This window comes from Panulirus ornatus, chromosome 18 (genome assembly GCF_036320965.1).
Source record: "Panulirus ornatus isolate Po-2019 chromosome 18, ASM3632096v1, whole genome shotgun sequence".
In the NCBI taxonomy this organism is placed as follows: domain Eukaryota; kingdom Metazoa; phylum Arthropoda; class Malacostraca; order Decapoda; family Palinuridae; genus Panulirus; species Panulirus ornatus.
This window is the reverse complement of record NC_092241.1, coordinates 39,281,019-39,305,370: the sequence shown is the minus strand read 5'-3', so window position 1 is coordinate 39,305,370 and position 24,352 is coordinate 39,281,019. Positions and strand designations below refer to the sequence as shown.

At 40.1% G+C, this 24,352-nt stretch overlaps 1 protein-coding gene across 2 annotated transcripts in view; it reads right to left on the bottom strand.

Moving 5' to 3' along the window:
• The window catches only part of Rab3GAP1 (RAB3 GTPase activating protein subunit 1), a 146,450-nt gene that overhangs the window by 58,390 nt on the left and 63,708 nt on the right, over window positions 1–24,352 (bottom strand). For both annotated transcript variants that reach the window (XM_071672992.1, XM_071672991.1), the window contains exons 8-10: window positions 16,059–16,345; window positions 8,944–9,229; window positions 6,319–6,632 (exon numbers count right to left, since the gene is read on the bottom strand). In XM_071672992.1, the coding sequence (XP_071529093.1) occupies window positions 6,319–6,632; window positions 8,944–9,229; window positions 16,059–16,345 (887 nt within the window). The remainder of the gene's footprint in view (window positions 1–6,318; window positions 6,633–8,943; window positions 9,230–16,058; window positions 16,346–24,352) is intronic.

Here is a 24,352-nt window from a genome sequence, read left to right as displayed (position 1 = left end):
CACTTTATTTACCTCCTTCCAAAACATCTTTATATTCTCCCTAAAATTTAATGATACTCTCACAACCCAGCTCTCATTTGCCCTCTTTTTCACCACTTGCACCTTTCTCTTGACCTCCTGCCTCTTTCTTTTACACATCTCCCAGTTATTTGCACCATTTCCCTGCAAAGCTCGTCCAAATGCCTCTCTCTTCTCTTTCACTAATAATCTTACTTCTTCATCCAACCACTCACTACCCTTTCTAATCTGACCACCTCCCACGCTTCTCATGCCACAAGCATCTTTTGCGCAAGCCATCACTGCTTCCCTAAATACATCTCATTCCTCCCCCACTCCCCTTACCTCCTTTGTTCTCGCCTTTTTCCATTCTGTACTCAGTTTCTCCTGGTACTTTCTCAGACAAGTCTCCTTTCCAAGTTCACTTACTCTCACCACTTTCTTTACCCCAACATTCTCTCTTCTTTTCTAAAAACCTCTACAAATCTTCACCTTTGCCTCTCAGCACATTAACATCCAAAAGTCTCTCTTTCGCACACCTATCAATTAACACGTAATCCAATAATGCTCATTGGCCATCTCTACTACTTACATATGTATACTTATGTATATCTCTCTTTTTAAACCAGGTATTCCCAATCGCCAGTCCTTTTTCTGCACATAAATCTACATGCTCTTCATTTCCATTTACATCACTGAACACCCCATGTACACCAATTATTCCTTCAACTGTCACATTACTCACCTTTGCATTCAAATATATACATATATACATGGACATATTCATACATGTTTGCCTTCATCCATTCCTGTCGCCACCCCGCCGCACATGAAATAGCATTCCCCTAATTACAAGGGAACTTATGTGCCTCAAACAGCACCAGCAATATATGGATCTGCCATTCAGAGGACTGTGTACAGCCAAAGTTCTGTTGAAATTCCATATAGAGCAACTTATCCAATAACCTAAAACACTTAGGTAACAATGTGAACATGCTCTGATTACTGCATACAACCAAAATCCAATCAAATTAATCCTAGACAGTCTATGCAAGGATTTATAATCAATGAGTAATGAAACATGTCATCACTCTTTGTACTGCCTAAAACCAAGACGCCACTAAGATTCCATATGGTACTGTCCCATAAGAAATCATATTGATTTCCCTTGAATGAACCTCCATCAACTGAGCTCTAATCGTATCTTTACTGCACTACCAGAGGAACTGGAAGCTTAGACCTTAAGATCTGTATTCACCTCCATTGTCAATGACATGGTTTTGAAATGGGATCATCTTACCATATTTCAAGTAATACACCAACAATCACTCAGGTGCTGTGTGGTATAGACACTCAAAGGTCCATAAAGGAACAGGTATTGCAAAGAATGCCCCAGGGTAGACACCCACTAATATGATTCTTCTTTTGTATCCCATGCTAAAAAAGGCATGGAACCTTAAGCCATCAGGGTCTGTCTTCACCTTCCCTTCTGATAACACAAGGTAAGGCATAAGCTGAGAATTACAACAGTAGCAACTATTGTTTTCTGTAGTGAAGAAAATCAAAGCTTCACTGAGGTTCTACAAAGACATGCCATGAAGTATTGAAACACTTTCCCTGGGTAGACACTCCAGTTTGGTACACAAGTATATCATCATTACAACAGTTGAAGCAAGGGACCTTACACTTCAGAGTCTGTTGTCATCTACCTTACCAATGACAGTGTTGCAAAATGATCTAGACATTAATAATTACTGAGCACTCACATCAACAATTGCAATATGAACAACTAAATCAGTGGAGGAAATTCAGATGTCATCCACAAGGGGAACCTGAGATTTGGAAGCTAAGGGGTGATATGCCCACAAATCTTTACAGATACTTCTAATATATGGCACTGCTTTTGTTTGTTCATCTTTTTTCTTTACATTTATTTGTTTGTAATTGATTATTCTATAATACAGCATCATATACTAATAGAAATGAAATTTTTTTTTCATACTATTCACCATTTCCCACATTAGCGACGTAGCGCTAAGAACAGAGGACTGAGCCTTTGTGGGAATATCCTCACTTGGCCCCCTTCCCTGTTCCTTCTTTTGGAAAATCAAAAACGAGAGGGGAGGATTTCCAGTCCCCCGCTTCCTCCCCTTTTAGTCGCCTTCTACAGCATGCAAGGAATACATAGGAAGTACTCTTTCTCCCTTATCCCAAGGAATAGAAAAAATGATAAATAAAAGACCTAATTTTAATATCTAAAAGATGACAGTAGTTGGTAGGCAGCCAATGAACAGGGAGGTATATTGCCAGCACTACCCTCCTGGGTATCGAGAGGGTTAGTAACGGCTGTGTAGTGAGCCAACACCTCAGTGGTTGTCAAGTCACACTCCTCTAACCTAGGTAGCTGTCTTTCTTTCTGCTTCACCTACACATGAACTACTGGCATTCTGTCCACATACAATCTCTCCTTGTCATACATAACACTTGATAACACTTAACTCACGGCTCATTCTTCATACCTCTAGATTTTCCTGTGGTGAGTGCTATGTGCCACTCCTGCCTTTTGATAAAATGTTAGGAGCAATAGATAGAAGTAGTAGGTGGGAACATTTAGGAAGGAGCATTTGGTAGAAACATTATGTAAAAGTAGTGGGTAGGATTATTAGGCAGGAGCAATAGGTAGGAGTAGTTAGTAGGAACATAAAGTAGCAGCCTCTGAACACTGCTAGACTTGCCCTGTCCCAGTAGCCTGTTAAGGGTGAAGCACTAAAGGCTAAGAAGTGGCACTGGAGTTTACTAGTTATGGAGACTCCATAGCCAAGGCCACCCTCCTGAGGGAGTTCCACAATGGAAAAGGCATCAGAAATATAAAGACAGATAGAAAAGACTAGCATCATGAATGGAATTTGGAAAGCCATGTTGAAGGAATGCATATACAACTTTGAGGGTTTTGCAATGCTTCCTCAGAATCTGAATGATTATTCAACCCTGGCTGAGCTATGGGATTCAATATGTACACTAAATCAGGGGAGCAAATTCAGCTGTCATTCACATGGTGAACCTGAGATTTGGAAGCTAAGGGGTGACATGCCAACAAATCTTTACAGATACTTCTAATATTTGGCACTGCTTTTGTTTGTTCATCTTTTTTCTTTACATTTATTTGTTTGTAATTGATTATTCTATAATACAGCATCGTATACTAATAAAAATGTATTTTTTTTTTCAAACTATTCACCACTTCCTACATTAGCGAGGTAGCGTTAAGAACAGAGGACTGAGCCTTTGTGGGAATATCCTCACTTGGACCCCTTCTCTTGGAAGAAGCTGGCATGGCTGAGTTGCTCATGTCTCATGCGAAGGATCCAACCTCAAAGGATTTGGTAGCTTTGGTACAAGAAGAAGAAAAGGATGCAGTAATACTGAAATAACTTGCCTAACAACATAACCACATGACAACAAAGAATCTGGCTCATTAACTTATCATCAAAGACTAAGTGATCCACAGGAGTTTGATATGGATCCCAATGAAGCCTTTTTCTTCGCTTTCATAGCATTTCTAATCTCATACATCCCACACGTAATTCCCTTGTATTCACATATCTCACAACCTTGTATTCAATTACTAATTCTACAACCTTTAACAGTCTTTCTCTAAACATTTTAAACATGCCATTCACACATAATTGCATATCTATATTTACTGCACTTCCATCTAAACTTTTGATCATCATCCTTTCATACTCATCCTTGCATTCCTTCTTATTTATCTTCTAGCTTGCTTCTAGATTGTAGAACACTTTTAACTCTCCATTCTTCCATTACCTATAACTTCACTTTCCCTGATTCTCACCCATACAAGAACCGTAAAATGGTCAGTCTTCAAAGAATCCTCTCACAACACTCGCATCTAGCACAACCTTTCTCAATCCACTGCCACATAGTCACTCAAACCCTTTAGTTCTGCTCTTCCATCATTTCTAATCCATGTATATATGTGGATCTTCTTAAGCTGAAAAAAGGTGTTTGTAAAGAATAAACCATTCTCATCACAGACATCTAAAAGCTAATTTTCCTTCTCATTTATTCCAGCCACTTCCCATTTCGTAACTATCTCACCAATTTCATCACAGCCCATCTTTGCATTCATATCATCCATTACAGCAACCTTTCTCTCCTTCTCCCCTGACCATGTCCTCAGTTATTCTATTCCATTCATCTATTACTCTTACACTAAAAAATTTTCTTTACATCTTTTTTAGTGCCAGGAAAAAACAAAAAGGCCACATATGTTCACACTCAGTCTCTAGCTGTCATCTGTAGTGCACCGAAACCAAAGCTCCCTTTCCACATCCAGGCACCACAGACCTTTCCATGGTTTATCCCAGATGCTACACATGCCCTGGTTCAATCCACTGACAGCACGTCAACCCAGGTATACCACAAAGAATGTGGTCTTTTTGTCTTTTCCTGGTGCTACCTCGCTGGGAGGGGGGATGCTGTTTCCTGTGTGGGGGATTGGCGATGGGAATTGGATGAAGGCAGCAAGTATGAATATGTTCATGTGCATATATGTATATGTATGTATATGTGCATGTACGTATATATATGTGTACATGAGTGGTTGGGCGATTCTCAGTCTGTTTCCTTGGGCTACCTCACTGATGCGAGGAAACAGTGATTAAGTATAATAATAATAATAACAATAATTATTCATTAATTCATTTTGCTTTGTCACTGTCTCCCGCGTTAGCGAGGTAGCGCAAGGAAACAGACGAAAGAACAGCCCAACCCACCCACATACACATGTATATACATATACGTCCACACACGGAAATATACATACCTATACATCTCAACGTATACATATATATACACACAGACATATTTATTTATATTTATTTTGCTTTGTCGCTGCCTCCCGTACATAATTCATACTGTCTGCCTTTATTCATTCCTGTCGCCACCCTGCCACACATGAAATAACAAGCCCCTTCCCCGCATGTGTGCGAGGTAGCGCTAGGAAAAGACAACAAAGGCCACATTCGTTTACACTCAGTCTCTAGCTGTCATGTATATTGCACTGAAACCACAGCTCCCTTTCCATATCCAGGCCCCACAGAACTTTCCATGGTTATTATTACTTTCTTTTTATTTTCCAAAACAAGGAACAGAGAAGGGGGCCAGGTGAGGATGTTCCCTTTAAGGCCAAGTCCTCTGTTCTTAATGCTATCTCGCTAATGCTGGAAATGGTGAATAGTATGAAAGAAAGAATAATAATAATAATAAACATCTTTTTTAACAATTTTCATCCTTTATTCCATGTTATGTCCTCTAGTTGCTCTATCCCTACCAACTCACAAAGAACAGCTCTCTGTCAACATTATCAATGTGTGTATGAATGCATGCTAAATTTTAAAAGTCTTTCAGTTACCTTAAGCAACCATCACTGGTTATTCCATGAAAATCTATCGATAGCTGTGAATAGTTGGGATAGTCTAGATTTCCATTTTAGGGTTCCATTGGACTGGGGTGTTTGGCATGGGTGTTTTAAGTTTCTTCTAACACAATGAAGAAACTGATGTCTTTACAAAAATACATGATTCCTTCAGCCTACTCTCCACTATAATATAGTCCCTAACTGACATGTGCCACCTGGCAGCATTAAAAAATATGTATGCATGAATCACTCTGTGCCTGAAAAAGATATTTACAATACATATATTATACTTAAAATATAGGTCCAATAGATATCCTTCATTTTCCTTCCATAAAACTAAAATGAAATTTGCCCATAACATCAAATTAAGTGATATCTCTTACTTTCTTTGCACATATGACAACAATTACTGGTCATTTCATTCCTCCAATACTGGGTTTAACATTCAGCCAAACTCATTCAACAGCTATTCAACTTACCTCTGTTGATCTGCTAGTGATACCCAATCATCAACTGAACACTAGTTGTTCCTGTCCTTCATTTAATCTTTAGAAGTCTGTAGTTTACCCAATTTCTTCGATACTGCTTTCACTTACTCTTTACATTCATAGATACTCGACATTTTATTGGATCCCCAATTCTCATCTTTTATCAAAGATTTCATCCAACTATATCACCCACATCACTCCCTTAACATCTCCTATAGGCAACTCTCATAACTCAAGTATCTTGCATTCCATGCAATACCCTGATACATTCTAAATGCTGACTCACTTTAGAGCAAATATCATGAACTCACTGTATTTCATTTCTTATGAAAAGCATTCTAGTCTGCAGAAAATCACTACAGCATTGAATAATCCAGAAGCTGATAACTACACCTTGAATGACTCCATGTCAGAAAGCAAAGAAGCAGACATCATGCGTGCACGCAGTTGTGATCCCACATTGTCAGTTCCCAACCGCAGTAGTACATCTGCATGTTCTTCAAGCTTGTCTTCAGTCATTGGTGCTGGTTCTTGTGTGAATGGAACATATAGCTGTTCATTTGTTTTTATAAGACGCAATTTTCCACATCGCTTCAAGCGACCCTCCGGTTTATCCCAAGAAGGTCGGCTACCATTTGACTTCTCTTCTTCTTCCATTTCCTCTTCGCATTCATAGAATTCATCTTCATCCTCAAATTCATCATTAGCTGAAAAACACAAACACAAAGTCTTAACCTTCTTATATTTCGTACCTACAATAATTTCCTTTAGTTAATAATAACTACATAATATCTATTCCATTTATCTATCTATTAGCATAGCATTAAATCCACTTCAATTCTATGAGTTAGATCAGGAGCATGTAGCCTCTCACTTCACTCATTTTCAAACCCATGTCCACAGAGTTAAAAAAAAGAACATGAGTTTATACACTACCATAAGTGCTTTTTACTTTTCACTTTGCACGTAAAAGTGTGATTTGTTTAGAGAGAACGAAGTCTTTACTTATACCAGCTCCACATACGAAACACTTCTAATACATCCAGTCTCTAATCTTTCCTCTGGTATCTTTATCTGAAATGTATGCATCTCTTATCAATCATCTACCTCTACCTATCCACCTCTTCCATGCTTTACTCTTCTTCTTGTTTCTTCAACCATGCTAATATATATATCATTTTTTCAAAAAATCTTCTCAAAGATGCATTTTTCAATTTTTTTCACAAAGATCAACTGGCCAACTGCGACCATCTCAGGTGAAAGGAAAACAAGGTAAGAGGCAGAGGAAATCAATCAATCTGAGCTCCTCAGGTGTTTGTCAATATGACTTTTAACCCTCTTTGTTGTCAGCCTTCATCAAAGCAAATATCGCTGAGTTTGCCCTCAACTGTGACAAGTGCTTTCTTAGCATAAGCTCAATTCTTCTCACAATGTAGACTGTCCACAGATGAGAACCCAAACAGCAGATGAGTCACCAAAACTGCCTGGAGGCCTCAATAACCATCTTGTGACCATGGTGAGCAGTAGTACAGCTCTTATAGGGACTCAGTGCATTTGAGAGCCCAGTGCACTTGTGACCATGGTGAGCAGTAGTACAGCTCTTATAGGGACTCAGTGCATTTGAGAGCCCAGTGCTTCCCCCAATACACACTATAATATTCCTAATGCACCAAAGGCACCCTTAAGTAGGACTACCAATAAAGTAAATAACAAATTTCCTAAACTACAAATGTTTAGCTCTTCATTCATAAGAAAAAAAACTGGTTTTGCTAGTTATTCTGCACCTAATCATGGAAAGGGGCGAACTGTAGCAATGTAGTATACAGGAGTGTTGTCTCTGAGCTGAATCACAGTAAATGAAGTCATTATTGTAAACCATGTAAAAGTCTGTGGGGCCCGATTATAGATAAGGGACTGTGCTTTTGGTGCATCATACACAATAGCTAAAGACTGTATGTGAGCAAAAGAGGCTGTTCCTTGCCAGTTTCCAGCAGTACCTTGCTAAAGTGGGAAAAATATGAAAAACAAAATAAGAAGTTTTTTCTTTTTCATAAAGATCACCATTTCCTGCGTTAGCAGGGTAGTACCAGGAACAGAAAAAGAAAGGCTGCATCTGCCCTCACCCATTCTCAAGATATTACATGTAATGCAACAAAACCACATATGCCTATCCACAACAAGACCCCACAGACCTTTCCATAGTTTATCTCGAATGCTTTACATGCCCTGGTTCAGTCTCCTGACAGCAGGTAAACCCCTGTATAACACAACGTTCCAATTCACTCTATCCCATGAATGCCATTCACCCACCTGCATGCTCATATCCCAATAGCTCAAAATGTTTTTCACATCATCCTTCCATCTCCAATTTGGTCTCCCTATTCCCTCTATCTCTGACACATATACCTTCTCTGTCAACCTTTCCTTACTCATTATATCCATATGTCCAACCCATTTCAGCACATGCTCTTCAGCTCTCTCAACCATGCTTTTTTTATGACCACACCTCTCTCTAACTCTTTAATTACTTACTCAATCAAACCACCTCACATCATGCCTTGTCCTCAATAATTCATTTCTTACACATCCACCCTCCTCTGCACAGCCTTATCTATAGCTCACACCTCGCATCCATACAATATTTTGTGGTACCACTATATCTTCAAACACACACACTCTTCAGAGGGGGTAGAACCTTTACCTCCTCACCCATCCCATAACTCACTTCCACCTCATTGAAATACCTCATAACTACTGTCACTGACAGTATTTTTCAAACAGTCTAAACCATCAAAAAATTAATCCTCAAGAATATCATAAGCACCTTGAGAGTGACTGAGTGAAATTTCAGGATTAAAACTTTCCTTATATATGAGTAAATAACCAGAAAAAACTATATGCACTTGAATCTCTTATACCTAAACATGAAAGAAGCTGAGTGAACACAAAACTGTCATCAACAACAAGCCAGTAGCAAAAACTGAAAAAATCAAAAAACATCACAAAAGATATACCTACAAGATTTAGATGAGGACTGCTCTCTGGCCTTTCTTCGAGTAATGCAGTAGTTGAGCATCTGAAGTTTTTGATGCATAAGTGTTGAGGCCAAGTCAGGTGATCCACTACCAATACCAGGAACAAGAATTGTTTTGTCCCATCGGAATCGAAGCTCTAGAACAACTTCGTGCCAAAGATGAGCAGCAGCTGGTAATCCACCAAGGGAGTGAATCACATGGCACAGCACAACAGCCAAGCGCCATACTAAACCATCGGCACCACTGCTCTTCATATTACTCAATAAAGCCTGAAAAACACCAGTAATATCTTTAAATGCACTAAAAATACAATCACAACTTATCCTCTAAAAGAAAACTCATCATGGCATGATAAGAGAGTGTAAACAATAAATTCTATTGACGGATCTAATTTTCGACTAATTAACATCCTTATGCAAATGAACAGCTATCATGTTCTTTCTCAGAGCTCATAAAAATATGCAAATTGTTAACCCGTGGAGATAAAGATATTCCATACCATACAGCTTCCAAGTATACAAATTTTTGGCAAACATAATTTTGTGAAAATATATGCAACACAAAATGTTGATAAGTTTCTAAAAATGTGTGTAGCAATAGTAAGCAATCACTTTCAAAAGAAATATTTTGTTAGTATGTAGCAGCATCCTGACGTTAAGAGGCCTAACACAAATGGCTAAACAGGGTTGATATGCTGAAATTCAAGCATAATCCCATCAAACCCCTTACAACTATAAGTGGGAAATACTTATGTGAATCTTGCATTTCTGGCATGAAGAAAAATAGGATAAGCATTAGTGTAGAGGCAAAATCAGATATTTTGAGATGTTTTGATGCTGCTGAGCACAGAGTTGATATAGCTAGAATTTACAACTTGCCCACTTTATCAGTGAGAACAATTCATGACAATAAATACAGAGGGAGACAGTAGGCTAAAAATTATTTGTACCAAAGGTAAAAAAATTATTTGTACCAAAGGTAAAGGTATGGAAAATGTAGAGTGAATTTTAAATTCAAGATCTAAATCAATGCAACATCCTAGTCAGTACAACTCATAAAGCAAAATGATGAATGTCTTTATGAAGATATCAGGAACAGATATAGTGGGAGTTTAGATGCAGACATTTCTGTGCTCAACATGGCTTGATTGAATGTTTTCTGTATTCATATATGTAACGGTATGCATAACATCAAAATGACTAGCGAAGCTGTAACTGCAGATAGATAAGGATTCGGTGAATACCAGGCCATTCTGAGTCTATGGTGAATACCAGGCCATTCTGAGTCTATCACTGAGAAAGGTAGCTATATAGTTCAACATCTGCTTGACACAGATGACAAAGGACTTTCCAGAAGTATATAATAGCCAGAACATTTATTTCTAGGAAAGAGGAGACTACACCCATGATAAAAGTAGCTAAAGATTGCCTCTTAGGTAGGAATACTACACAAGACTTAAGTTAAAACACATGCTGAGACACCCACAGATATTAAGGGATATTCAAAACAACATCTTCCTGTTATTTGATACTCATACAAGAAGGCTTGAGCAACAGTGAAAATTTTTCAGGAATGTTTTAATTCCTATTTCTGCCATGATTCACACAAGACTTAAGTTAAAACACATGCTGAGGCACCCACAGATATTAAGGGATATTCAGAACAACATCTTCCTGTTATATGATACTCATACAAGAAGGCTTGAGTAACAGTGAAAATTTTTCAGGAATGTTTTAATTCCTATTTCTGCCAGGATTCACAACACTTTTGTGTCAAAAATAATCATCCACGAAAGGCAATGATTATACTTGACAATCACCTTGGTCATCTCATCATCTGAACCACTTCTGAGCACTTTCTGCACCCAAGACTTGACTACTGCTTCCCATGGATCTGAGATTCATAGCCATGTTCCGAGTGTACTTTTGCATGGCATCTTCTTCCAGCTATTCAGGGAAAAATATGAAGACAATAAGCCTACCACAGAGTTCTGACACAGATGTAACATCATGAAAGCCATCAACAACATTTGCAAATCATGGATGGATGTTACATCCACAAAATTCTATAGTGTGTGCCAAATAATGTGTCCAGAACGTGTCAACAATTTCCAAGTTGAAGTGGCAGTCCCAGATATTCAATGCAACACTAATGGATTAACAACTGGGAATGGACAATGAAGAAGACAAAGATGTGATGAGGCTGTTCAATAAGTATCTGACACAGCTTGAATAGCAACAAGCAGACGAAGGGGGTATGAGCGTAGAAACAAACAGCCCCTTAAGTATCAAACCTAGAAGAAAATGTCAGAGGGTACGTACGTGTTTTTAATCCAAGTTTTCCTAATAATTAAATCCTTTTTCAGAACATAATAACCAATAACTTGCTCCCTATTTTCATTTGCATTTGATACCTCAAGACACCTAATCATACCTTTCAATGTCACACCAGCCACTCTTGCATTCATCTCCCCTATCATCAGGATTCAATCTCTTACATCAAAATTGCCAACACAATCACTAAGATCACCTTAACAAGAACCAAATTATCTTCACATCTCTCACTATAAGGTGCATAAGAATAGACAATTATCCACCTCTCATAACCTACTTCATTCTAACCCAAATCAATCCTGACCTAAGTTCATTTCAATCTTGAACATAGTCTCACAACCCTCCCATCGTCAAAACTATCACCCCCTCCTTTGCTCACACCCTCATACTGATGCCAGCCTTTACCCTAAAAACACTCCAAAACAATCATTCCTCCATCTCCTTCAACATGGTTTTATTCCAGGCCACCCAAAAATACATGTTACCCTCATCAAGAGTAGCATCTACCTCTCCCTTCTTCTAATCCAGACATACTAGTATTCACATATCACAGCAAGAGCTTCTACAGAAAATTAATTACTTCATTCTTTCTTCTGTTCCTACTTTTGGATAAGGATGAAATAAGGAGAGGAGGGTTTCCAATAATCTGCTCCAACTCCTGTTCATCCATTTGTGGGTCACACAGGAAATAGGTGTGTAGTTTTCTTGCAACCCTATTCCCAGGGATAAAAGAAATTTGTGGGAGGCTTTCCATAATTATATGAGAGATGGAAAGCTTGTGTTTACGATTTGGGTTCTATCAACTATATATATAAAGGAAAAAAGAAAGACAGCAATCTGGATCAGTGAGGGGAATAGGACAACTATTGCTGTGCTAATTCACTGTGCTCCTGTCAATATTCCTCTCAACATCTAGGAAGAAGCAACTCCTCCGTCAATGCCTGCCTACTACTTACTAAGTACCTATCAATATAGTATGTTAAGACACACCAAGGATTGTGAATAATACTGCTTAAGGAGGTCTTTCAGAAAGCCATGGAGTACCTTGGAGGGAGAGGAAGGGCAGTAGGATCACCAATCTTGCCCTCTGAAGATAAGATTTTTTTTTAATGTGCAGTCACATTTAAAAACTTTCTCCTATAATCACCATCAAAGTGACCCATCTTTCTATCTGGCTCTTATTCTGATTCAACTAATTGGATGACATTATCATCCCCATCTCGTTATCATCTCACACAATGCTCCAACATAAAAACATTAACAACATTGGTAATATCACACAAACTTGATGCACTGTTAGATTTATTTCAAATCACTCATTCATATCCCTTCATACAGCACTCTAAATACCTGCATTACTTCTGTTATAAAAGTTCTAAGCAGGATTCAACCATGTCTGATACCCCTATATTTAACTACAGTGTATTCCTTTCACTAATAACTGAATACTGTGTTAACAAGCTCAGTGTCTCTTTTGATCTTGATATCAGTTCTGTTCAGTATAAATTTCATTGGGGTGCCATAAGAAAATGAATTATCGAGAAAAGGCAGTGATTCAATGAACCTGACTTTATATGCTGCAGCACTATAAGCTATTCAAGAAAGCAAATATTTGGACTTTCCTTTTATCATAACTAAGCTACAAATTTTGTAATAAATTCAACAACTTTTTTGTTTTTTAGCTGTAACCTTTAATAAAGAGGATTGATCACATTGCTAAACATCTAGACAAAGGTCAAGTTTGCGACATGACAAGGGTTTACGAAGCATAAATACTATACGTTGAACTAACAATTCTCTATTGTTCTGTAAATATATATACAGCTTGTATGTAGCATTTATGGATCTGGAGAAGGCATATGATAGAGTTGATAGAGATGCTCTGTGGAAGGTACTAAGAATATATGGTGTGGGAGGCAAGTTGTCAGAAGCAGTGAAGAGTTTTTATCGAGGATGTAAGGCATGTGTACGTGTAGGAAGAGAGGAAAGTGATTGGTTCTCAGTGAATGTGGGTTTGCGGCAGGGGTGCGTTGTTTAACTTGTTTATGGATGGGGTTGTTAGGGAGGTGAATGCAAGAGTTTTGGAAAGAGGGGCAAGTATGCAGTTGTTGGGGATGAGAGACTTGGGAAGTGAGTCAGTTGTTGTTTGCTGATGACACAGCGCTGGTGGCTGATTCATGTGAGAAACTGCAGAAGCTGGTGACTGAGTTTGGTAGAAGCTGGTGACTGAGTTTGGTAAAGTGTGTGAAAGAAGAAAGTTAAGAGTAAATGTGAATAAGAGCAAGGATATTAGGTACAGTAGGGTTGAGGGTCAAGTCAACTGGGAGGTAAGTTTGAATGGAGAAAAACTGGAGGAAGTAAAGTGTTTTAGATATCTGGGAGTGGATCTGGCAGCAGATGGAACCATGGAAGTGGAAGTGAATCATAGGGTGGGGGAGGGGGCGAAAATCCTGGGAGCCTTGAAGAATGTGTGGAAGTTGAGAACATTATCTCTGAAAGCAAAAATAGGTATGTTTGAAGGAATAGTGGTTCCAACAATGATGTATGGTTGCGAGGCGTGGGCTATGGATAGAGTTGTGCGCAGGAGGGTGGATGTGCTGGAAATGAGATGTTTGAGGACAATATGCGGTGTGAGGTGGTTTGATCGAGTAAGTAATGTAAGGGTAAGAGAGATGTGCGGAAATAAAAAGAGTGTGGTTGAGAGAGCAGAAGAGGGTGTTTTGAAATGGTTTGGGCACATGGAGAGAATGAGTGAGGAAAGATTGACCAAGAGGATATATGTGTTGGAGGTGGAGGGAACGAGGAGAAGTGAGAGACCAAATTGGAGGTGGAAAGATGGAGTAAAAAAGATTTTGTGTGATCGGGGCCTGAACATGCAGGAGGGTGAAAGGAGGGCTAGGAATAGAGTGAATTGGATCGATGTGGTATACCGGGGTTGACATGCTGTCAGTGGATTGAATCAGGGCATGTGAAGCGTCTGGGGTAAACCATGGAAAGTTCTGTGGGACCTGGATGTGGAAAGGGAGCTGCGGTTTCGAGCATTATTGCATGACAGCTAGAGACTGAGTGTGAACGAATGGGGCCTTTGTTTTCTTTTCCAAGCGCTACCTCGCACACATCTGGGGGGAGGGGGATGTTATTCCATGTGTGGCGAGGTGGCGATGGGAATGAATAAAGGCAGACAGTGTGAACTGTGTGCATGTGTATATATGTATGTGTCTGTGTGTGTATATATATGTGTACATTGAGATGTATGGGTATGTATATTTGCGTGTGTGGACGTGTATGTACATACATGTGTATGGGAGTGGATTGGGCCATTTCTTTCGTCTGTTTCCTTGCACTACCTCGCAAACGCGGGAGACAACGACAAAGCAAAATAAAAATAATAATTTTTTTATTCATTTCAAGCAAAACTAACATCCAATTTCATGTTGTGATTTAGGGTACACACCAAAGTTAACTTCAAATAATTACACCTATGATTCATGTGAGAAACTGCAGAAGCTGGTGACTGAGTTTGGTAAAGTGTGTGGAAGAAGAAAGTTGAGAGTAAATGTGAATAAGAGCAAGGTTATTAGGTACAGTAGGGGTGAGGGTCAAGTCAATTGGGAGGTGAGTTTGAATGGAGAAAAACTGGAGGAAGTGAAGTGTTTTAGATATCTGGGAGTGGATCTGTCAGCGGATGGAACCATGGAAGCGGAAGTGGATCATAGGGTGGGGGAGGGGGCGAAAATTTTGGGAGCCTTGAAAAATGTGTGGAAGTCGAGAACACTATCTCGGAAAGCAAAAATGGGTATGTTTGAGGGAATAGTGGTTCCAACAATGTTGTATGGTTGCGAGGCGTGGGCTATGGATAGAGATGTGCGCAGGAGGATGGATGTGCTGGAAATGAGATGTTTGAGGACAATGTGTGGTGTGAGGTGGTTTGATTGAGTAAGTAACGTAAGGGTAAGAGAGATGTGTGGAAATAAAAAGAGCGTGGTTGAGAGAGCAGAAGAGGGTGTTTTGAAATGGTTTGGGCACATGGAGAGAATGAGTGAGGAGAGATTGACCAAGAGGATATATGTGTCGGAGGTGGAGGGAACGAGGAGAAGAGGGAGACCAAATTGGAGGTGGAAAGATGGAGTGAAAAAGATTTTGTGTGATCGGGGCCTGAACATGCAGGAGGGTGAAAGGAGGGCAAGAAATAGAGTGAAGTGGAGTCATGTGGTATACAGGGGTTGACGTGCTGTCAGTGGATTGAAGCAAGGCATGTGAAGCGTCTGGGGTAAACCATGGAAAGCTGTGTAGGTATGTATATTTGCGTGTGTGGACGTGTGTATGTACATGTGTATGGGGGGGGGGGGTTGGGCCATTTCTTTCGTCTGTTTCCTTGCGCTACCTCGCAAATGCGGGAGACAGCGACAAAGTATAAAAAAAAAAAAAAAAAAAAAAAATGTTTTAAAATGTGTTTTCAGAAACAAAGTCTGCAAATGATGCCTCCATGTAAAGTCTTAAGCTTTCAAAGTAAGCAGAAGAGCTGAAACCTGTCTTTTGCATGTGACAGCTATGCCTAAATCCGGAAATCTTAAGTAGGGTTCTGAGCACTCCTGTTGGATCTTCAGCATGCGAAAAGGAGGAGAAAAGCAATAATCAAAATATCTAGGTAAGATTCTGTATGTACTACCTCACAAAAATTCTGGAAGCATCATAATAAACACAGTTAAACAAGGTGTTCTTAACCATGAAGAACCAAGTTATATAACCAAGTACTTTCTCTTACCTTTAGAGGATGTTCACCAACTTGCCCATCTTCTACAATCCACTCTGGAACCTGACTAGAAGTACTAGGGTACGGCGCATTCTGTTCTTCTCCTTCAGCATCAGGGAACAGGTAGTTTAGAATTGGAATAAGAATATCTAATGGTATTGGACCCATCTCCCCAGCCTGAGCACTGGAGGACTGTTTTGTGCCTTTTGAGCCATGCTGCACTCGGCCTACTATTTTAGAGAGACCTGGCACAGATGATTCAGTCAGACGATCAAAAGCCAAGGAATATTGTGCACTGTCTGAAAACATAAGTATTTCTATCAATCCATGATTGGTCTGATAAATACTTATTAATACAATGCTGTAAATTCTGAACTCAACAATTAAATATCATGATGAGGGAAAAATGAAGAAATGAAAAAGGTCACGAGTGAAACAAGAAAACAAATAGTGGAGGAAAATTTGGAAATCAATCTGGTTATGCCATTCCATGAAACTGGAGGAATATTCCATAATGGAATGCAGAGACCCAGAATAAGAAACAGAGGTGAAAGACATGAAATTGAGAGAACAAACAGAAAATGGTTAAAAAAGTTTCTCTTTTATACCTAACTGCCTTTTCTGCCTTAACAAGGTTATGCCTGGAACAAACAATTGTTTCATCTGCACACATCATCCTTCTAGCTATCATGTCCTGAAACCAAAGCCTAACATCCTCATCTAAGCACTTCATATGCCTTGGTTCATTCCACTGACAACTGGTAATCCCCCACAAATACACACACACACACGACATTGATCCAATTCAATCTAGCCCATACATGGCCATTGCCCTCCTGAATGTTTATACCCTGGTATACCACAACCTTCTGCACTCTATCGTTTCATCCCCTTCATGGTCTTCTCCCCTTTGTTCCCTCTACTTCTGACACACAGTTCCTCTTATTAAGTATACCTCCATGCAAACTCCACATGTCTGAGCCATTTCAGCACAGCCTGGTCAGCCTTCACATTTACAGTGAACATACTATCACATATCTCTTTTACTGTCATTCTTTACACAAACAATCCAACTCACCACAAATCATCCACAGAAATTTCATTTCCAATACAACCACTCTTCCTTTTGCAGTCAAGGCCCAATATTCACAACTGTACAACACTGTTGAGCTAATAAAACTTCAAACATACTCATCTTTGCCCTAACAAAAACTGATCTTCTGCATGTTTCAGGACCTTGACCTCCCTTGCATTTAATGACATACTTCAGCCCCTATGGTTTTATCTCCTGCCATTTCCACTCACAGGTAACTAAAGCACTCCAAATTTTATTGTTCATCCCCATTCAAACTTACACAATCCTCTCTGACCCTCTTACAGCACCTTACTGCCTTAATTTTACTTACATGTGCTCTTGACATTCTCCTTTCACACACTTCACCTAATTCTGTCAAGAGCTTTTGGAGATTCCCTCCAGAGTCTGCCACAAGAACTGTGCCAAATGCTAACAGAAACTGATTCATCTCCCAAACACCCCTATCCCAGCATACTGTCAACCCATCCCTCACCAAGTCCAATTCATTTACCTTTTTCAGAACTATGTCCACATATAGATAAAAGAACAAAGGTGATAGTACATATTCTTGATGAAGAGCCACCTTCACAAAGAGCCACTTACCCCCCTCCCTTTCAACACACACACACATATATTTTACTCTCCTACTAAAAACACATCAGCACATTTACTACCTTTCCATTCATTTCACACACCCATAGCATCTTCAACAAAGCCTCTCTGTGTATCCTATTATTTGCTGTCTCCACCTTCACAAAGAGCCACTTACCCCCCTCCCTTTCAACACACACACACATATATTTTACTCTCCTACTAAAAACACATCAGCACATTTACTACCTTTCCATTCATTTCACACACCCATAGCATCTTCAACAAAGCCTCTCTGTGTATCCTATTATTTGCTGTCTTCAGGTCCACAATATAATTCATACTCCTTCCCCAAGAATTTTTCACACAAATTCTTCAAACAGCATACATAAATCTAAGAAGTTGTGTGACAGTAGAGAATGTTCAAAATATGGGACGTCGCAAATGTGAAACTCCTTCTTTGTAAAGCACAAAAATGTAATTACACGGTCCAAACACCCTCAACCTCTCCTGAAGCCACACTGCATGCCACCACACTCTAAATCAATACTCTTCTGTACATCTCACCAAGTAGCACCAGGGGGTGCCTTGGAAGGCGATCTGGTGTTGGGAGGAGAAAAGACTGTATATGTTATCTTATTTCCTTTCCTTCATGCATTTGTGCTGTTTCCTGCAGGGCGGGATAGCATCAGGAATGGATGAAAGCAAGCATGAATATGTACGTGTGAATATATGTATATGTGTACATATGTATGTATCTATATCCAAGTACACCATCAATTTTCCGGCACTCTTGGTTCCAAAGCCTTGCCAGATTAACCATTTTGCTGGACCAACTGTGGTCATGTAATAATAATTCATCAACACACCTCTAACATACTAATTATACATCTCCCATGTGTCTAAAGTATACCATAGACTGCTAGAAATCAAAATTAAACAAATATTAAATGTTTGAGCACCCTAAGATGGTAAGTCTGTCCTTAGATTGTTTGAACCCTGTGGAGGTCTTCTTTGTCTTCTGTTGTTAGTGTTTTTAGGTGTGCATCACCAGAATAACACAGTTTCGTCTGCATTATACACCTACTCAGGACTGAGGTGCTCATCAGTTACGAGTGTCGCACATTAGTCCACATACTCAGCAGCTCCTTCGTGGTTTGCAGACCACTTTTCTCAGCACAATTTATTCATGAAAATTCCATGACGCCTCTTGAATCTTTGAATCCATCCTTCACTATAGTCACCCTCATGTTGTAATTCAAGTTCTTTATGGAACAACTTAGCCTGGTCCATTATCATGCTACCTGACAAGTCCACTCCATCACTCCAACGCTGTCGAAACCATTCCATCATCACTCAATGATGCTCAGTACTCTTGCCATCTTTCATACCTTTTCTAATCGTCATCTACTTCTTGGAATCGCTGTCTGCATAGAATTTCAACATTTTCTCCCTTTGCTTCTTTGTCATAAACAGTTGATGAACCAATACTTTAGATGTCACACAGCCTACGCACCGAAACACCACGGTCCATTTTTTTCAACAGTTCTACTTTATCTTGGATCGATATGGACTGGTGTTTACATTTGACACCATGACTGACGCTCTAATATGTCTTAGAAGCCATAGCTACGGTTAAATCTAAGCATAATAAGCTAAGAATCTCATAGAATTGCGGTATCATTACCAACAAGTGCAGTGTAAAGAATGGAAATAAATGCCCCTACACACAACGCCATCTGTGACTGCCCAGTAAACTAGTCTGGTGGCCGCGGTAATTTCAAGTTCCCTCACATAATTTTGTCCGGACTAAAGGAGGTACCAAACCATCAGTTGCCGGAAATTTGGTAGTGTACCTGTATATATATTTATATATTTATTAGACTTGATCGCTGTTTCCCACATCAGCAAGGTAGTGCCAGGAAACATACAAATAAAGATCCATCCACTCATATATACACATATATGCATACACGTACATACATGCATATATACATATATATGCATACTTATGTAAGAAGGAGAGATGGCCAGAGAGCGTTATTGAATTACGTGTTAATTGACAGGCGCGCGAAAGAGAGACTTTTGGATGTTAATGTGCTGAGAGGTGCAACTGGAGGGATGTCTGATCATTATCTTGTGGAGGCTAAGGTGAAGATTTGTATGGGTTTTCAGAAAAGAAGAGTGAATGTTGGGGTGAAGAGGGTGGTGAGAGTAAGTGAGCTTGGGAAGGAGACTTGTGTGAGGAAGTACCAGGAGAGACTGAGTACAGAATGGAAAAAGGTGAGAACAATGGAAGTAAGGGGAGTGGGGGAGGAATGGGATGTATGTAGGGAATCAGTGATGGATTGCGCAAAAGATGCTTGTGGCATGAGAAGAGTGGGAGGTGGGTTGATTAGAAAGGGTAGTGAGTGGTGGGATGAAGAAGTAAGAGTATTAGTGAAAGAGAAGAGAGAGGCATTTGGACGATTTTTGCAGGGAAAAAATGCAATTGAGTGGGAGATGTATAAAAGAAAGAGATAGGAGGTCAAGAGAAAGGTGCAAGAGGTGAAAAAAAGGGCAAATGAGAGTTGGGGTGAGAGAGTATCATTAAATTTTAGGGAGAATAAAAAGATGTTCTGGAAGGAGGTAAATAAAGTGCGTAAGACAAGGGAGCAAATGGGAACTTCAGTGAAGGGCGCAAATGGGGAGGTGATAACAAGTAGTGGTGATGTGAGAAGGAGATGGAGTGAGTATTTTGAAGGTTTGTTGAATGTGTTTGATGATAGAGTGGCAGATATAGGGTGTTTTGGTCGAGGTGGTGTGCAAAGTGAGAGGGTTAGGGAAAATGATTTGGTAAACAGAGAAGAGGTAGTAAAAGCTTTGCGGAAGATGAAAGCCGGCAAGGCAGCAGGTTTGGATGGTATTGCAGTGGAATTTATTAAAAAAGGGGGTGACTGTATTGTTGACTGGTTGGTAAGGTTATTTAATGTATGTATGACTCATGGTGAGGTGCCTGAGGATTGGCGGAATGCGTGCATAGTGCCATTGTACAAAGGCAAAGGGGATAAGAGTGAGTGCTCAAATTACAAAGGTATAAGTTTGTTGAGTATTACTGGGAAATTATATGGGAGGGTATTGATTGAGAGGGTGAAGGCATGTACAGAGCATCAGATTGGGGAAGAGCAGTGTGGTTTCAGAAGTGGTAGAGGATGTGTGGATCAGGTGTTTGCTTTGAAGAATGTATGTGAGAAATACTTAGAAAAGCAAATGGATTTGTATGCAGCATTTATGGATCTGGAGAAGGCATATGATAGAGTTGATAGAGATGCTCTGTGGAAGGTATTAAGAATATATGGTGTGGGAGGCAAGTTGTTAGAAGCAGTGAAAAGTTTTTATCGAGGATGTAAGGCATGTGTACGTGTAGGAAGAGAGGAAAGTGATTGGTTCTCAGTGAATGCAGGTTTGCGGCAGGGGTGTGTGATGTCTCCTTGGTTGTTTAATTTGTTTATGGATGGGGTTGTTAGGGAGGTGAATGCAAGAGTTTTGGAAAGAGGGGCAAGTATGAAGTCTGTTGGGGATGAGAGAGCTTGGGAAGTGAGTCAGTTGTTGTTCGCTGATGATACAGCGCTGGTGGCTGATTCATGTGAGAAACTGCAGAAGCTGGTGACTGAGTTTGGTAAAGTGTGTGAAAGAAGAAAGTTAAGAGTAAACGTGAATAAGAGCAAGGTTATTAGGTACAATAGGGTTGAGGGTCAAGTCAACTGGGAGGTGAGTTTGAATGGAGAAAAACTGGAGGAAGTGAAGTGTTTTAGATATCTGGGAGTGGATCTGGCAGCGGATGGAACCATGGAAGCGGAAGTGGAGCATAGGGTGGGGGAGGGGGCGAAAATTCTGTGAGCCTTGAAGAATGTGTGGAAGTCGAGAACATTATCTCGGAAAGCAAAAATGGGTATGTTTAAAGGAATAGTGGTTCCAACAATGTTGTATGGTTGCGAGGCGTGGGCTATGGATAGAGTTGTGCGCAGGAGGATGATGTGCTGGAAATGAGATGTTTGAGGACAATGTGTGGTGTGAGGTGGTTTGATCGAGTAAGTAACGTAAGGGTAAGAGAGATGTGTGGAAATAAAAAGAGCGTGGTTGAGAGAGCAGAAGAGGGTGTTTTGAAATGGTTTGGGCACATGGAGAGAATGAGTGAGGAAAGATTGACCAAGAGGATATATGTGTCGGAGGTGGAGGGAACGAGGAGAAGAGGGAGACCAAATTGGAGGTGGAAAGATGGAGTGAAAAAGATTTTGTGTGATCGGGGCCTGAACATGCAGGAGGGTGAAAGGAGGGCAAGGAATAGAGTGAATTGGAGCGATGTGGTATACCAGGGTTGATGTGCTGTCAGTGGATTGAATTAAGGCATGTGAAGTGTCTGGGGTAAACCATGGAAAGCTGTGTAGGTATGTATATTTGCGTGTGTGGACGTATGTATATACATGTGTATGGGGGTGGGTTGGGCCATTTCTTTCGTCTGTTTCCTTGCGCTACCTCGCAAACGCGGGAGACAGCGACAAAGCAAAAAAAAAAAAAAAAAAATATATACATATCAACATATACACATATACCCACACATACACATACACAGACATATTCATACTTGCCTTCATCCATTCCCAGTGCCACCCCACCACAAAGGAAACAGCGTCTCCACCCCCTGCTTCAGCGAGGTTGCACCAAGAAAACAAACTATCATTCATTCACACTCAGTCTCTAGCTGTCATGTGTAATGCACAAAAGACACACCTCTCTATCCACATCCACAGCCAACACACCTTTCAATGGTTTACCCCAGACATTTCAAGTCATGGTTCAGTCCACTGACAGCACATCGACCCTGGTATACCACATCATTCCAATTCACTCTATTCCTTGCATGCCTCTCACCCTCTTGTATGTTCAGGCCCCGATCACTCAAAATCTTTTTCATGCCATCCTTCCATCTCCAATTTGGTCTCTTGCTTCTCCTCGTTCCCTCCACCTTGAACACATATATCCTCTTTGTCAACCTTTCCTCACTCGTTCTCTCCATATGTCCAAACCATTTCAACATACCCTCTTCTCCTTTCTCAACCACACTCATAATTTCCACACATCTCTCTTACCCCTTCATTACTTACTCGATCAAACCACCTTATTCCACATATTGTCCTCAAACATTTCATTTCCAACACATCCACCCTCCTCTGTACAACCCTATCTATACCCCATGCCTTGCAACCATATAACATTGTTGGAAATACTATTCCTTCAAACATACCCATCTTTGCTCTACAAGATAATGTTCTCTCTTTCCACAGATTCTTCATCGCTCCCAGAACCTTCACCCTCTCCACACCCTATGACTCGCTTTCACTTCCATGGTCCCATTCGCTGCCAAGTCTACTCCAAGATATCTAAAACACTTCACTTCCTCCAATTTTTCTCCATTCAAACACACATCCCAACTAACTTGTCCCTAAACCCTGCTGAACCTAATAACCTTGCTCTTATTCACATTCACTCTCAATTTTTTTCGTTTCACACACTTTTCCAAACTCAGTCATCAACTTCTGCAGTTTCTCACTCAAATCAGCCACCAGTGCTGTATCATCGGCGAACAACAACTGACTCACTTCCCAGGCTCTCTCATCCCCAGCAGATTGCATACTTACCCCTCTCTTTAAAAGTCTTGCATTCACCTCCCTAACCATCCCATCCATATACAAATTAAACAACCATGGGGCCAACACACACCCCTGCTGCAGACCAACCTTCACGGGGAACCAATCACCATCCTCTCTTCCTAATCGTACACATGCCTTACTCCCTTGATAAAAACTTCTCACTTCTAGCAGCTTACCTCCCACACCATATACTCTTAAGACCTTCCACAAAGCATCTCTATCAACTCTAAAATAAATCCATCGGTTTTTCTGAGTATTTCTCACACACTTGGAGTATTTAGTGTTAAGAATGGAAATGGTGCAGAACTTGTGGACTGAAATGGTGAAGAACTTGTGGATTTCTGGGCTGAAAAAAATCTGGTGATTGGAAATACCAGGTTTAAAATGGGAGATACACACAAGCATGCATACATACATGAGTAGGAAAGATGGTCAATGGCCATTATCAGATTACGTGTTAATTGATAATCATGTAAAAGAAAGACTTCTTGGATGATAATATGCTGAGATTGGCAGCTGGTGGGATGTCTGATCACCATCTTGTTAAGGTGTAGGTAAAGATTTGTAGAGGTCTTCAAAAAAGAAGAGAGAATGCTGGGTTAAAGAGTGGTGAGAGTAAGTGACCTTGGAAAAGACACTTGTGTGAGGAAGTTCCAGGAGAGACTGAGAGTATAATGGCAAAAGGTGTGAGCAAATGATATGAGGGGAGTGGGTGAGGAATGGGATATATTTGGGGAGACAGTGATGCATGTGGCAGGAGAAATGTGGGAGGTGGGCTCATAAAAAATGGTAGAGAGGTGGCATGAAGTAGTAAGTAAAGTTGTTAGTGAATGAGAAAAGAGAGGCATTTGGACGATACTTACAAGGAAAATGTGCAAATGACTGGGAGATGTATAAAAGAAATCAACAGGAGGTCAAGAGGAAGGTGTAAGGGTTGAAAAAGCGGGCAA